Source organism: Battus philenor, unplaced genomic scaffold, assembly GCF_028537555.1.
Source record: "Battus philenor isolate CCGP_79_NKW_IND1 unplaced genomic scaffold, ilBatPhil1.0.hap1 SCAF_29, whole genome shotgun sequence".
Lineage (NCBI taxonomy): Eukaryota > Metazoa > Arthropoda > Insecta > Lepidoptera > Papilionidae > Battus > Battus philenor.
Genome location: NW_027181692.1, coordinates 5695716 through 5712525, shown reverse-complemented (window position 1 = coordinate 5712525; position 16810 = coordinate 5695716). Strand labels below are relative to the sequence as shown.

The window sequence follows — 16810 nt, the reverse complement described above, 5'->3', positions numbered from 1 at the left end:
TTTGATTTTCATTCATTTTAAATGATCTAAAATTAAATTCTACAAGTACCCACGGGTGAGGCCTAGTGTAAATTGTTCAGTGCTGGATGCATTCAAGACAGCGTCTCCCGGAAGCATCGCGCTTGCCGGCCAACTTGGGAACAATTAACTTCTCAGTTTGTAAATATTAGAATTAAATCTATTTCCTACAGCGTACGGTGGAGACCTAGCTGAATTGTTTCTATAGTTAAATAGGTGTACGTTTTTCTAATACGCAAGTGTAAATAGGTGAGTGGTTCTGGCACTGTAAGATAATTGATTGCCGTACAAAATAAATATTTGGAAAATTGAATCGTTCTTTTTTTCGTCATACCCTCACAAAAAATATAAAACTGGCTTATGAAGTAAACACTTGTGCCAATGGCTTTAAATTTTTATTTAACGGTATGTGGTTTATGCATGTATAGATACACAACAATAATTTGAATATGTAATCTAAAATTTGGAAACTGTTTTTCTTACTATATTATCTTTACTTTATTATTTCTGAAATCATTAAATTCTAAATAGACGTTTTATTTACCGCAAATTAATTATCAGCAAAGAACCGATAGTACCCGGCGATAAATATTGCACATTTTTTTGTATAGTTCTTAATTACGTACTTACATTTTTTTACCTTTTGTAAATTCCATTGAATTCGTTAAAGATTAACGCTTAAAAGTTTAGAGCTTTCGTAATTGGTCCGTTTAAAGTCCAAAAGTCTAAGCCTCATATGAATATGGTAAATAAGACTTATCTTGATCTTGAAGATGTTCTTATACATTTAGATGGTGTATAAAAATAACAAATTAAATGCAGCAACTGTTTATTTATAAATTAAGGAACAAAAAAATGAGTAGTCATGTACTCGTGCCGATGCAGATTTTAGTATTCGTCGTGGAAAGGATAATCGGGATGGTGTACACTGAAACAGAAATTATAATTACTTTGTAAAAATATTATCATTAATAGCGTAAGAAATTAAACACGTCTTTATAACAACTAGCTGTATCAGCCTACTATAAGACTTTACCAAATGCCCCCTTATTTCCTTTTGTGGAAGATATTACGTAAAATCCGTTCTTAGCTCACCTTTACTTTGCAAAAGTAATATTCATACTAAATATCAAGTCTATAAGCCTAATGACTCCAGAAATATCACGATGAGTAATTATGTTGAAATATCTTATTTATATAACGTTCTCAAATGAAGCGGAAAGAGCAACGCAGGACATCCCACCGCAGGATATCCACCCACAGGGTTGATATACCTTAAATGCTCTCCAGAAATCTATTAAGAAGACCTATCTCCAGAAATTTACATCCTATGGCTATAGTTATGATGATGATATATACAGTTAGAGGTCAAAACCTTTAAAGGGATGAATATATAGCTAGTTTGGTAGCAAAAAAGCTTTAAAGTTTACACATCTATTTCCAATCTCCCTGTATAAAGTGATCACTCACACACAGATGAGGAAAGGAAGGCGATAAAAGCAATAAGGAATAAAAGAACAAAAATTGCAAGATATTGTGAAGGATAAAAGGAAAGAATAAAAGAAATTGAGAAGTATGAAAGTGAGTGTCGAATAAAGATAAAACTCTGAAAAAATTATGTGTAAATAAAGTCCCTGTCTCAAATTAGATAGGGGGTACGAGAGGCTCCCAATAGCGAGGGCCATAGAAAAGTGATCACTCTGAAATATGTTACATTAACTTTTTTTTCTATTGAAATACGACACGCTAACTTCTGGCAGTATAAAGTCTTAATACAGATAATTAACAATAATTATTTTTAATATTATCATTACGTTGTTTATTATTTCTGAAACAATTGATTTTTAGATAGGGTTTTCCATACATTGACTGATAGAAAATTTAGCTATACATACACTTTAAAGGCTTTTACTTCTGTAACCATTATCGTGTGTTAGAAGTGTTATTATAAAAGAGTATGTGTGGTACTCACTCGCCCATAGTGCAGAGCCGGCCGTTACACTCGAGAGCTGCAACGCGCTGGAGGTCTTCGGCATCCAGTTGGAAGTCGAACACCTGGAAGTTCTGTTCTATGCGCGACCGCGTCACGGACTTGGGGATCACGATCATGCCGCGCTCGATCGCGTACCTGCCAACACAGGAGTCGTTCAACAACTTTGTTTTTCAAATCAAAAACCAAAAAAATCAGAAAAACCTCAATTTATTTTTAGAGCCAGGTCTGAAAGGTCATCGTTGGCTTTCAGATATATGACATTATCATAATAGCAGCTGTAAAATGTCAACTGCTGGACATAGCATAATAAAAACTTTATTTTTTTATTTTACTTTATTGGACATAAACAAAAAGGCAGTAAGAATTTACAAATGACATATAAAATTAGTTACAATTATTACCTTATAACTATCTCACTAAGAACATATAATGAATAAAAGTCGAAAAATTTCGATGCAGTAAGACTCTTATAAGAAAACTTAAAAACTTCGCGAGTAAATATTAGGGGGACCGGAATGTAATGTCGTTTCTGTCGACATATTTTACAGAAAAACCTATTGATTTGTTACCGCTTCGGCATTAAACATTTGTATACTAGACGGCAAAAGGTTGTGGATAACGAAGGTGAATATATTGATTAGAAATAAAAGCTTGTTAAAAGTGTAGTCGTGTGAATTTAACTTAAGAAAGCGACATTACTCTTCGGTCCCCCTATATATAAAAAATAGTTTTCGCTGCAAAATTTAAAAATTGTGATGTGGAAAAAACGTTTATTTAATTACGAAAACAATTTGTGCGCGGAAAATGAATAATTCGCCTACGCGCGGTTGCGCATCGAACCATGGCTCAAATCCGACTCTCCGAGAACTCCAACGGCCGCGGGCGCACGTGCTGCGTCTTGGCTACCTGCCAAGAGCAAGCAAGAGCGCATATCGTGCACGCCGTGCGAGTGAGCGAGACGAGTAGGCGAGACGAACAAAAGGTTAAGCGTTGTGACGACGTCCGCGGGAACTTTCACATATGGCGGCTTTTTTATATAGCAATATTATTACATGATCAATAAAAGAAAAAGCGTTTCATTAGTGCGAGTTTTATGTATATTTTGTGGGGATATAAAATGAAATTGAAGAGGGCAGGTTATTAACGCGAATAAGTGGTCACTGGAACCTTAAGGTTCTGGAGTAGAGATCACAGATCAGCAAGTGCATCGTAAGACAAGGTGAAAAGACGGAGACCTTTATATATGTTGGATGCAGGCCGCCTCCAATTTGTCTTATTGGAAATCTATGGAGAAATCCTATTTAATGGAATCAGGCGTTACCTCGTGGAGGGGTGAAACACGTATTGAGTAATTTGGCGGTGGCGGTTGTGTGATTCGCATTGTTTGCCGCATACGCATTTGTCAGCGGGTTGGCGGGCGGTGCATTTTATTGCATGACGACCACTGCATGTGCGGAAGTGGCTAAATATTAGTCCTTTTCTTACTATGGAGAAAGCCTATGTCTAGTAGTGCAGGTCTAAAGGCTAAAATGATGATGACGACATTAATAAGTAAACATATATGTTCCTCACCTAATCAGAACTTGTGCGATAGTTTTGTTGTGCTTATCAGCGATTTCCTTGAGGCGCTTGTCTTCCAACAGGTGGGGGTCACCAGGCTTTGCCCAGGGACGGTCCGGGGAGCCGAGAGGGGAGTACGCGGTGACGGTGATGTCCAACGACTTGCAGAAGTCGAACAGCTTCTGCTGGTTTAAGTACGGATGCACTTCGATCTGGAAGCAAATTAAATATTTTTGTGATAAAAACTCGATACTTTTGTTAGGTCTATTCTACACAACTCTAATCATAGTATTACTGCATATAACCTAATTTAAATAAAAACATTGTACTAGTCTATAACTATGTAGTAGTCTGAATTGCATCCACGTGTGCAATTGCCTGGTGCTATTATGGGCGCCAACCCTCGATCATACTAGAAAGAAGCGCAGCTTGAGTTTCCTCAACTTCTTTTCCAAGCTAACACTATCCGAAGTGGTAGGAGTGTTATTAGGCAATAGAAACCAGTAAAGCAGAGGTTCAGCTCTCCCGGGCGCCCTTGTGTCGGAATGCACAACGGGACTTATCGAGGAGTGACAGCCCAAGACCAGGTCCCCTCGTGAGGGCTCTTGCGTTTAGTCAAATCATGGAATCTTCACCGAAGCGATTTAAGAACTAGGTGCTTTCAGCCTTGTTAAATAGTATGTAGCGGTTCAAGCCGAGGATCCCCCGGGAGCTCTAGGGCTTCCCTACTTTAAAACAAGTCTTAGGCCTCGTACTTCAAATCCACGGAATCTGCAAATGCCATTTAGGCAGCCGTGAGAATCTAGTTATAAAAAAGGATTCCTACAGTCCGACGTGGCGACGTTTTTTAATATTCCCTGTCTTTTGCTTCGGCATTTCTCGCTCGACTACGAGGGTTCTGGTGGGTAGGGTTTCTATTTTTAATGGAATCAGGCGTTACCTTGCGGGAGTCCAGGAAGTACTCTGTGTTTGGCACTAATCGGTGTAACATAACTCCTGAAGATGCCCCGTGGAGGGGTGAAACACGTGTTGAGTGATTTAACGGTGGCAGTTGTGTAATTCGCATTGCTTGCCGCATACGCATTTATCAGCGAGCTAGCGGGCGATGCGTTTTGTTGCACGACTACCACTGCATGTGCGGAAGTGGCTAAATATTACTTTTTCTTACTCAGGTAGGATTTCTGACAAGAATCCACAACAAACACGTACGGGAATTTTATGCGCAAGATTTATTATTGATGTTGAATTTATATACGTTCAAAATAACCCTCTCATAAAATTGTAGTTTAGTAGTGGAGTAACTTAGTTGTAGTGGTTATACATCTCTAAATGGAATAAAAGCCTGTTGAAATAAACCAAATAACTGTTTTATAGGGAACTTTATTACGGAATGTAATGTCAAAGTTGTATAAGTATATATACAACTGCGGAAATAATATCGCGAAGGATTCTCACAGTAGAGCGGTACATGATGTGCATTGTTTGTAAAAACGATTATTTTCTCAACGATTGTAGTGAGTCGCCGGACGACAGAAATTGGACGATAACACATTTTTATTTTTTATTTAAAAAAAAAATAATATTTACACTATTTGCACCATTATTCACTAGATAATATTAAAAAGTAAGCAGTATAATGATAAAAAAAGAGCGGTAACAAAATTATAAAATATACAAAGAAATTTTGTAGGTATTTAAAGACAGAGGAAGTTTTTTAATCCGACAATAACTCATGTTTTTCATTTACTTATATGAAGGTTTAAGTCGTGAGAAGTTTTGGACATACCTGGTTAACAGCAGGCTTGATCCGAGCAGCCTCCATGACTCTTTCGATTTGCTTCTTATTGAAGTTTGAAACACCAATGCTTCGCACCAGACCCTGGTCTACCAGCGTCTCCAATGCCTTCCAGGTGTCAAGGTAGTCGACTGGCGAAGGTACCGCCTTACCGTCATCATCGACGGGGAATTCAACATCGCCTTCCTGTAAAATAATATATAGTACTTAAACAAACTCTTCACATATCAAACATTTTTTTAGATAATTATATATATATATATATATATATATATATATATAAATGTATACAATTTCTCTCGACTATGTAGGTATGTGTTTAAAAATAATATGAGTTGTTCTGAAAACAGAGAAACGACATTTTAAGTTATCATTTAAACCAGTGATTCCTAAAGTGGTCTAAATCGACCCCTAGGGTTCTATGACAACCTGCAAGGGGTCTACGTCAGTGAAAAAATTTGTATTTAACGCTACGTATATTTTATATAACAGATACAAAATTTTATTTAGAGTAGTTTTAATTTAAATTCAATTAATAAATGTATAAATTAACTTGTGTTTTTACTTTATGTTTTTAACACTAAACTTCACTACAGTTAGAAATTTACAGGAAATCAATATCAGGTAAGCAGGGGTCTACCCAATACGAAAAAATATGGCAAGGGGTCTACGACACAAAGAAGTTTGGGGAACTCTGATTTAAACTGTCGATTCCTTTTTAAAATTTTATTCTGCAATATTTTTACCAAACTCTTTACCGACCGGCGACCGAAACGGACGCCATCATAACACCATTATCAACAGCGCCATCTATGAAGTGTCAAGGTTAAACAGCCGCTGCTTTACCGACATTAAATGAGCGCGGCACAATACAAAATAGAAACTAGTTTCATTACATATATATATAATTTTAATTCGAAGCTCAAAATGTTCAAAAAAAATTTAGACTGCTTTGGTGATGGTAAATCTTCGGATTAGATTAAGCGCATTTATTTAGTTTCTTTTTACTTAAAATACAAGGTGATTGAACATAGATCATCTTTTTAAAGTTTTATTAGTAATGTTAATTATTTTCAACAAAACTTATCTATCCTTATCTCTTGCTTTCGTGCGAGTCTATTTAAACTAAAGTTGGAGGGTAACAGGGTACAAAAAGCTTACCTTGTACGCCTGAGGCCAGTGAATGAGGTACAAGTCCAAATACTCCAATCCAAGGTTTTGAAGTGTGGTCTTACAGGCTCCCTCCACCAGGTCCGGGCGGTGATAGGTGCACCAGAGTTTTGATGTTATAAAGATATCTTTCCTAGTAGACAATTTATATAACATTGAATATAATACAAGTTTACATTTGCATTACAATACAGTAATAAAATACAAGGCAGTTTTGCAAATTGTTCAGGCTTCACTTCACAATCGGATCATTTAGAATGATCACAATATTTAGAAATTTCCATGTGTCATGATGTCATACGGATCAGAGACGATGGGCGTCATAAGGCTCAAGATCGCCAGAGAGCAATGGAGAGAACTATCCTACGAGTTTCGCTGCGAGATCGGATCAGAAATAAGAAACTGGAGGAAAACCAAGATCATCCATGTTGCTGGAAGAATTGATAGTTTGAATCGGCAATAGGCGAGAGAGATCGCCCATGCAATTAGTAGCCGATTGTGCCAAAAGGCAGGGCAGGCCCCCCAATATGTAGACAAATATTTTTCGATCTTATATGCCATGCACCACTTTAGCCTTTCTAAAATTCTTACGCCTTCTTATGTAACATGTATATTTAGTATGTTAAAGCGAGAGGGTTAACTCTTCTAGAGTCACTTTCGAATTGCACCCCTGTGGGGCGTTGGCCCCACATTGGGAATGACATAGTTAACCCTTTCCACTCCAAGGTCGAGTGTGACTCTACACTGATTTTGTTCCACAAGCTCCACTGTCGAGTGATACTCGACATGGTGTAATACTTCTTTTTGGGGAAAATTTTAAAACAGGAAAGATTTTTGTTACTCAAATGTTTGAATCACGAATGAATGAAACATATTCTAAAATCGCAAGATACTATAATTCAATTAAATTTTATCGATGCTACATAACAACCTTGGAGTGGAAAGGGTTAAGACACCTATTATATAATAGGTTGAGGCGTTATGTATACTCGGCATATTAAAAATAATGTAAATTGACTAGAAACTGTTTTAACCTCTCGTATGCTAAAAGTTTGCGAGCGAGTAACGCGCGTGAGTTTGGATGCACTGTATTTTTCGATCGGAAACAAATTCTTAAAATTTCTAACGCAAAGTTGTTGTCTACAATCTGCAGTATATCCTGATTAAAATGCAAAGTATTTTGAACCGTATTTTAAGTAATATTCGATAAAATATAGCTTGTATCGTTTCCGGACACATCTGTCTTAAGGCAGAAGCGCAGCCTGATAAGGTTTAGGCAAACGAAGGGTCAAACCAGATTTTTAGTTTCTTTAATAGAAATCATGTCACTAAAGTCAGTGTACATGAAGAAAAATTACTGTAACTTAAATTTAGGAATACGAAAATGTATTTCTTGTTTCGATAAATAATTTGTAACAATATATTGTTAAGAGTGTTCATTAATATTATTATCAATAAAGAATCGTTTACAGTGACCACCTGTATGCTTCATAAAAATGCCAGAAGAGCACAATTTGATAGAAACTCAACTATACGAGGGTTCCAAACACGCTCTAATCTTAGAAGAACCTCTAACAAAGATACAGAAGGCTTTTTGATTCACTTTTACGATATCCTTAATACGATCATCATCATCATCATCGTTCAGCTGTAAGACGTCCGCTACTGGACATGAATTTTCCAAATATTTTCAATAGGCATCCAGAGTTTTCCGTCGCTCTTGTGGGCGAGCGACCAATAATGGGCATGCGGGTTTGTGGCCTACCCTCCACACCCTTAAGGATCCAACGGCCATCAGTTCTACGCGCAGTGTAGCCTGCCTTCTGTTACTTTAACTTGCTAATTCGTTATACTTCTAGTATACTATTGATTTGAGGTGGTTAATAATAATTTGTCCAGTTCAGCACAAAAACTATCTTAAAAAATACTTCATCGAGGAAATTTCCCCCGAGTAAAGAAATTTCCTCGAGTAAAGAATCTTCTTCGATAAAAGAATCTTCCTCGGCAAAAGAATCTTCCTTAATAAAAGAATCTCCATCGATAAAAGAATCTTTCTCAAATGAAGATTCTTCCTCGAGTAAAGTAGCATATATTTCGTTTATACGAAAAGGTACGAGAAACCATGAATTTATCGGCCAAGGTGACCCGAGTCAATCTTGATAAAATATTAAATCAATCGATACGACTGTGTCGTGTTTGTTTGTAATGAGCCTTCGACACGGTAATTATGTTTCTAATTACAGGTAATCAACGCGACATGAACATCCGGCACTGTTTGTGAAGTTACGATATTCCTTATCAGATTGATGACTCGACTGTCGACATCTGTGGGATGGACTTTAGAATGACAGCATTGTATTTTTAATTTGTTATGTAATATAAATAAAAAAATAATGTTTTAGATGTTTCATGTCCACAGCTGGGGATAGGCATACTCCACACATTTTAAATAAGACCAGTTAGAGGCTCTGCATCTAGTGTTATTATTAACAAGGTCATCCATCCAGCTGCCTTGCCGGTTCGAGGTCTTCACTTCTGAATCTTATCACGTTGAACGCCATGGCGGACACCATGTGTCCGACAGCATACAGTCCCCTGGGGCCACACCATTAAATCGAAAATCGTCAAATACCGCCAAGGTGTTTTTTGCAAATATTGTCAGTAAAACCCTTAAAAATAATGGGCGACTTACGGAAACAGCGATTTACGCATTATTTTTCTGCGGGGCAGCGCGGGTCACGTGCCTTGGTAAAACAGTCGAAACACTGTCCGTTGGCTCCCTAGTGGTTTCTGAAGTGATCGAGGGCATGCGGACACATGGTGTCCGACGCGGCCTCTTGGACCCAACATGATGGTAGTCACATGGTGTCCGTCGCGGCCCACTGAACTAAACATGGTTTTTAGTCTTGCTTTCAACGTGTTAAGGACCTAGGAGCAATCTTTTCTACGCCCTATGGACTCCACCTGCCACTTCAACCCATCAGCTATGTTAGTCACTTTGAGGATCTTACCTTTGAATGACTCCCTCGTCGAACTTGGCTTTCAAAGCTTCTCCAACCTCCTTCTCATTTCCATAAATGTGCGCGCAATCTATGTGACGATATCCGATGTCGATGGCGTCTTTCACGGCCTGTGTCACCTCGCCTGGTTTCGACTGCGGAAAGAATAGAAGAGAATAGAAAAGTTATTTTTTTAGGGTTACATTATTACTACTTTGGAAAGCGTAACACAAGGCAAATTACTTCTCAAATATTTTGATGTTACTAAAAATCATACCATCTGATAAAACCCTACTGCAAGGTTTTTTCCAAAGATCGCCTCGATAGCTAATAATTTAGAGACTTCATGCAACCTTGGTTGTCGACAATCTACCTTGCCGGGGGCTTACCCACGTAATCGCTACTCTAGAACCTTTAGGCTCAATCGGCAGTCTGCTACATGAGTGTGTTTCAGCAACTGCCACTTTAAACGGGCAATTCTTTGAGCTACTTCAGTAACTTTGATTTTTCTCCGCGTCTTTTAATTTCTGATTCGAAGTCATAAATACAGACTAAAATAACGTGTTTCAATTTAGTTACAATCGGCTTCTCACGAAATTGTAACCATTTAAACAAAATTACATTTAAGTAGGAAAAGGACCAATATTTAGCCACTTCCGCACATGCAGTGGTAGTCGTGCAACAAAGTGCACAGAGTCTGTATTTGGCACTAATCGGTGTAACATAACTCCTGAAGATGGCCTGTGGAGGGGTGAAACACGTGTTGAGTGATTTGGCGGTGGCAGTTGTGTGACTCGCATTGTTTGCCGCATACGCATTTATCAGCGGGCTGGCGGGCGGTGCACTTTGTTGCACGACTACCACTGCATGTGCGGAAGTGGCTAAATATTGTTCCTTTTCTTACTTAGGATGGACTTCGGCAAGGTAACGCCTGATTCCATCAAAAATACATTTACAATAATCAAATGAGTTAAACCAGTTAATGATTAACACCTGGTGAGCATTGAGTCATTTTAACGCAATTCATGGTGATGGTGTTAATAAATCGAGGCCTGTTATGTTGATATAGGTCTACGTCACCCACTGTTATGCAATATATTTTTTATCAAGGGAATTCAAATTTTTCATATATGCATTTACACGCACTTTTAAATGACAATTATTTTAAAAATTTTAAAATTGTCAGTGTTATCAGTCTATATGTAAACTATTAACTACCTCGGAATGCTGATCAACTGCTCTTTTTAAATGAAATTTAGTAATGTTTGATGTGTACATTATAATATCAATCATGTAAATTAGTCAAATAAAAACTCTTTGAATGCTATATTAAGATCTATTTAGTAATATACACTTTATTTTAGATTTATAATTAAGAAAAAATCTAAGATATGTTGTGTAAGATATTATATATGCATATACAGACACTTGAAAGTTTTGTTAACTTAAAAAAATTATGTTTACACGTAAGTATTAATTTTTACAATTTTTAAGATGGCTTGGTTTACCTCTGGACTAAGTGAGCTCGCGAACTACACCAGAGACCTCAACTTGGGCCGATACATTAACTATTATACCGTATAGACATCTAGTACATAGGAATGATTGTGTTAAAAGAATCAAAAATCATTAAGGTTATGCTAAAATCAATTAAAAATAATATGAGGTGTTCTACAGAAGAAACAAGGTCAGACTTAGAACGAAATGCTCGTTTCAAATGGCAGCGGGTGGCACACATCACTCACGCAACTGATGCCATTTGGGATCAAAAATTCTAGAGCTGTGATCACGAGAGGGTAGTTACGGCCTGGATTCAATTACGTGGACGACACAGTAAATGTTTAAGTCGCTGGATGCGGCAATCCTGGTCATCACCTGTCGGGTGATATGAAGATGATGAACCTTATAATAAGTTGCATAGAATGTGATAAATTATATTACATTATAACAATTACTTTTGAAACCAAGCCCGAGGGTACGTAGATAAACTAAAGCATGCCATACATGTTTTTTATTCAAATTTAAAAATCAAAAGTTTCACAAATACCTAATAAAGTAATTATAATATACATAGTAAAAAAATCCTTTCCGAATTTCCGTATACTACATACTAAAATAAATAAGAAATAAATTAATGTAACATATTACAGAATGATTACTTTTCATTTCATCATATAAAATTATATATATATATGTGTATATGTATGTATGTATATAAAATTATATATATAATAATTTTATATACATTCATATATACAGGATGATTAGTTATGGGAATAAAATATTCAAATGAGTGAAAATATAAATCATTTGTTTGCTAAAAAAGTTTAAAAAATATTCTTTTCAATAAGGTTGGAAATTGGTGTAAATGAAAGCGTTTTTCTAAGTAATTAGCTATTTCGAAGCTTTCAAATCTATAGCCTCGTGGAGTATGCAGTACGCGGTAGTCTTACTTTTATAAATCTAAATCGAAGGTAGAAACACATTCGATTGATTCAAGAACTTTCTAGAATCTATATAAACAATCTACCCTCAGTTAAGTATTTATGGAAAATAACTTGTGATCATTATCGTATAACTTATGTTTGAAACATTGCAATGTATATATTTATATGCATATCGTAATTAACCTTGTAATATAACATGATCCATCATGTAGAACGATTTAAGAAATCTTGAATATTTTCACGAGACATTCCAACATAATAGATTACTCTTAATATATCTTTATTAATATATCACAGGTTTATAACAGGAACATATATATATATATATAGGACACCACCATAGAGGTAATCTCTGGAGGCCTATATCTTGCAGTCATAGTACATCCGACGTCATGTTTATAACAATGCCTAAACAAATAAAGTATTATATATATATATATATATATATATATATATATATATATATATATTAAAAATGTTTCATAAAATATTTCAATCGATAAAGCATTTTCAACTACCTACAACAAAATTTAATTAACTAATCACTTATCACGTAAAATAATTTATTGCATTTTGTGAATATATTTTTGCAGTATCAACAATATTAAAAATGTAACACTGAAACAAAATTCCGATGGCGCGACATAATTGTAGATATACTAACGATTGCATTACAATAAATAGTATTATTTGTATTTGTAATAATTTAGATAATTTCGTAAATGAAAATTTAAGGTAAAATAAAGTTTTTGTTAACATAGTGGGACATACCTTGTATAAATCCTAGAAGCAATTTTACAAAGGCAAGATACAATCATATTAAAGATTGTATAGGAGATAAATATGCCTAGAATTGTTATAATGCTGATTCACGGAACAAATAGAGGATTTATAACAGGAAATAAATTATAAAATTGTCTTTAAAAGTATAGTTTCCTGTGAGATTCTTCTCTATATGAACATTCCAAACCTCGCAGTGGTTTATGTATAAAAACATATTAAACTATACATTATATCAATGTCTTGGCTTCGAAAGTGTTCAGCAAACCGTAATCGAAAGAGCAAATATTTCTTTTATAAATGCCGGTGGTTGGAAAAATATTTATTCTTGCGTAATGTGGAATATATTCGGTACTCACTTTCCATGTTCCCAGTCCGATGATGGGACAGGTGTGGCCGTTGTTGAAGACAACCAGAGGTACGGCACTCATTTTAAAGTGATGAGAGTGTTTTAATAATTTGTGCGGAGCTGCGTCGCCGGCGACAATTAGATTCAAACTGACGCGTCACAAGCGACCGATTTATATTTACGCGAATAGGTTTAAGGGTGATTTCCATAAGCGTAATTTAATTATTATAAGCCAATTTAAATGTTAGTATTTTTTCTAGTAGAAAACATATCTTGATAATTGTACTGTAAGCCTCTTTCAACCGGTCCTTTTGGAAATCTATCAGAAAGTTTATGCCTAGCAGTTGACTTGTAGTGAAATGCTGATAATGAATAACACTTTTCATTTTCTAGTTAAAGTCTTCATCGTTCAAGATTTTATTTAAAATGTACGCGTTGTGTTCTCAGCAATGTTCATTGTTCTTGTATATATATATATATATATATATATATATATATATATATATATATATATATATATATCAGTATGAACATCTATATATTTATACATACATATTTTTAAAAACTTGTAATCGATTTTACTTTCTTACTGGAAGTCAATAATAAGCGGGCTTAATTTAATTTAAGCTGGACAGATGATCAAATTTGTAATAATAGATTTAATAAAAATAATAAAAAATCTTAGGCAAATATCATAAAAAGAGTTTCGAGAATACTATTTAATAAAAACCAAACAGTGGAAGTGCACCTTAACCGCTACTCAAAATTCTGCAACGAGCAGTACATAGGAACGGAAAAATATGACCTTGGTAAGGCGGAAAGATAATTGTTTCATTGCTGTAATATATTTATGGTAAATCGCGGAAAAAAAGTAAAAAAAGCAACATGGCTTTATTTGCTCAGAGCGAAATCTCAATAAGGCTTACACGTGCATGAAAAACTCCCAACAGTTTAATAATTAATTGTTTATTTTAAAAACATTAACAAGGAATAATTTTTCACGGCTTATATTCATATTTAATTTTAATTTTTAAACGTTAAGTATAAATATTTATCGATTTGTATTTTGTAATTTTATATACATTCATATATACAGAATGATATATATAACCAAACAGGAGTAGAAACTTTAAATGAGTGAATGTATAACTCATTTCTTTGCTAAAATGTTGAAATGTCTGAAATATATTACGTAATTTTTTTTTGTTAAAATATGACTGGGCAATAATTTCTTGTTAGACATTTCTACAGAGAGATACGAAACAATATATAATTTTAAAAATATTAAACCTCAATCAACTGATATATATAAACTGATCACTGAAATTTATTACATTAATTATTTATTCTATTGGAACGCGAGAGACCAATACCTTCTGTCAACATAAAGTTTGAAAGAACAGACAGTAAACAACAATTAAATTTAAAAACGCTTTTTCTTACTATAATCATTACGTAATTTATTATTTCTAAAAGAAATACTTAGATACTATGTAACATATATTTATTGACAGCAAATTAGTTATATATTATTAATCTTTATAGCTCCTTTGTGTTAATAACCTAACTCCGAAAAAGTATGACAAGTTTTTAGTTTTTTATGTATATTCGATAGGTCATACTAAACTAAATATTATATATATTTTTACACATATAACCAATCATTTTGATATATACAGATAAAGCTTCCAGCAAGGTAACCCAGCAATATCTTGTTCATCAACACACGTCATTTCTATGGAAAAATTGAAGCAGCAAAATTATTCCATTCAGACAATGAAAACTACGGAACTATGTTTATATTTAATTAGCATGCAGGGAATGTCGGCGGAGAGATAGGTGTTCGATATATCCGGTAATAAAATCATGACTAAAAACGACTAAACATATATAATAATTTTTGTACATACCCTCCAAAATATATTATATAATACAAAGGTTCTCAAAATTGCCTTGGGGTACCTCCAGGGCTCCACCGGACATTTAACAGGGACATATTAAGGTGATATGAAAAAAATGGACACACAATTGAGAACACAAAAGCGAGGAATTAAAATATTGATTTGATTTCACGTATCAATGTAGGCAGATAATAATTTAAGAATCTCAGCGATTGTTGCTTGTGTGACTTGTTTAGATTTGCAAAGCGCGACCACGTGTGCAAACGGTCGAAATATCACTTTGCTATATGTAGTTGTAAATTATTAATTATTGTTGGAACTTATTCGCGCTGCAAATTTCTGTAGTTAGATCTAATTTTCACATTTATTATTTATTTTTGTTAATATTGTAGGTATTTAGTTGTGGAGGTCCTCTGAAACTAGCTAAACTTTGAAAGTGGTTTTTAGAAACATATTATAACACGTTTTGTGTAACAACATTTGTATTATCACACTTATTTAACACGTCAACTGCAGCTTGAGGTCGATTCAGCCTCATGGTAGACTTTGCACTGGTGCGGCGCGTAAAACTCGTGTTTTCTCTCTAGTGCGGCGGCTGTTTACACTCAACCGTATGAGGTATGACAAAGACAAATATAGCTTTCTTTATGTCTGCGAAGCATTGACTCAATATTGTAAAAAAAATTTGATGAACATGAGGCAGAAAAGGCCTCAACCGCACTACTAGGAAGTTCAGCTTGAGGCTGATTCGACCTCAGCCGCACCAGCTGAAAGTTCTTCAAAATTGGGCCCGCAGTGAACGTGTTAATCATACTGTTAATATTTAATCATTTTTGTAGGTCAAGCAAATCGAATCTATGAAGCATCGACGAAATTGAGATCCGGTGCTGTCCAATTGCATTTACATATACGCATAGGTCGCATAAATTTCTGCACTTTCGGTTACATAGCCAAGAAAAGCGGTGACAACTTGAAAAAATCAAATAATGATGGGTGATGACCACAATACCGTAGTCCTATACGCTGGTGCGTACCACGATCTATGCAGTAGCCAAAGCAATATACACCGCTGAAGATCGGTAAAGTTCCACAGAAGTAAAGAGAGAAAGAATACAACCAGAGAGAGAGAGAGAGAGAGAGAGAGAGAAGGAATACAACGCAAAGAGGAATACGTCAAGAGTGCCAGATGAGTCCTGTTTGATACAAAACAAGAATCAAATTGAATGTTACCATGAAGATATCTCCCAAACTATACAAAAATGCGACCCAATTCCAATATTCACGGATCTAATGAGTACATACATCTAATATATAAAATTTCCATGTCACAATGTTAGTTACCGTACTCCTCCGAAACGGCTCGACCGATTTTTACCAAATTTTATATGCCTATTCAGTAGGTCTGAGAATCGGCTACTATCTATTTTCCATACACCTAAGTGATAAGGGTGGTACCTAATTTTTTTTTTAATTTTTTAAACAAATTTTTTGGTTTTTATTATGATACAGCATACAAAAATACATACAATCCTAAATTTTCACCCCTCTACGATCAACCCTTATTTTTTATTTGTTAATTAAAAATTTTATATTTTTTTTGCAAAACAACGTTTGCGGGATCAGCTGGTATTAATATAAGGATTCCTAAAGGTATCTTACCTAATATCCTTTGTAAATGCTGGCAAATGGATTAATAAAAAAAGTTATGTAAAATTTTAAATTCAAAGAGCATTGAAGAAGATGCTTCAACAAGCAATTGAAACGTGACATTTAATTTGGAAAATCTTAGCAAAGGTAT

General features: G+C 34.9%; 1 protein-coding gene across 1 annotated transcript; it reads right to left on the bottom strand.

Moving 5' to 3' along the window:
- Positions 1 to 830: 830 nt before the first annotated feature.
- LOC137926400 (aldo-keto reductase family 1 member B1-like) lies at positions 831 to 13248 on the bottom strand. The gene is made up of 7 exons (XM_068770002.1): positions 13122 to 13248; positions 9548 to 9690; positions 6528 to 6669; positions 5358 to 5552; positions 3584 to 3783; positions 1991 to 2146; positions 831 to 946 (listed from the first exon to the last, which is right to left on the bottom strand). Exons 1-7 carry the CDS (start codon positions 13191 to 13193, stop codon positions 907 to 909), a joined length of 948 nt encoding a protein of 315 aa, XP_068626103.1. The 5' UTR covers positions 13194 to 13248; the 3' UTR covers positions 831 to 906.
- Between the last annotated feature and the right edge of the window lie 3562 nt (positions 13249 to 16810).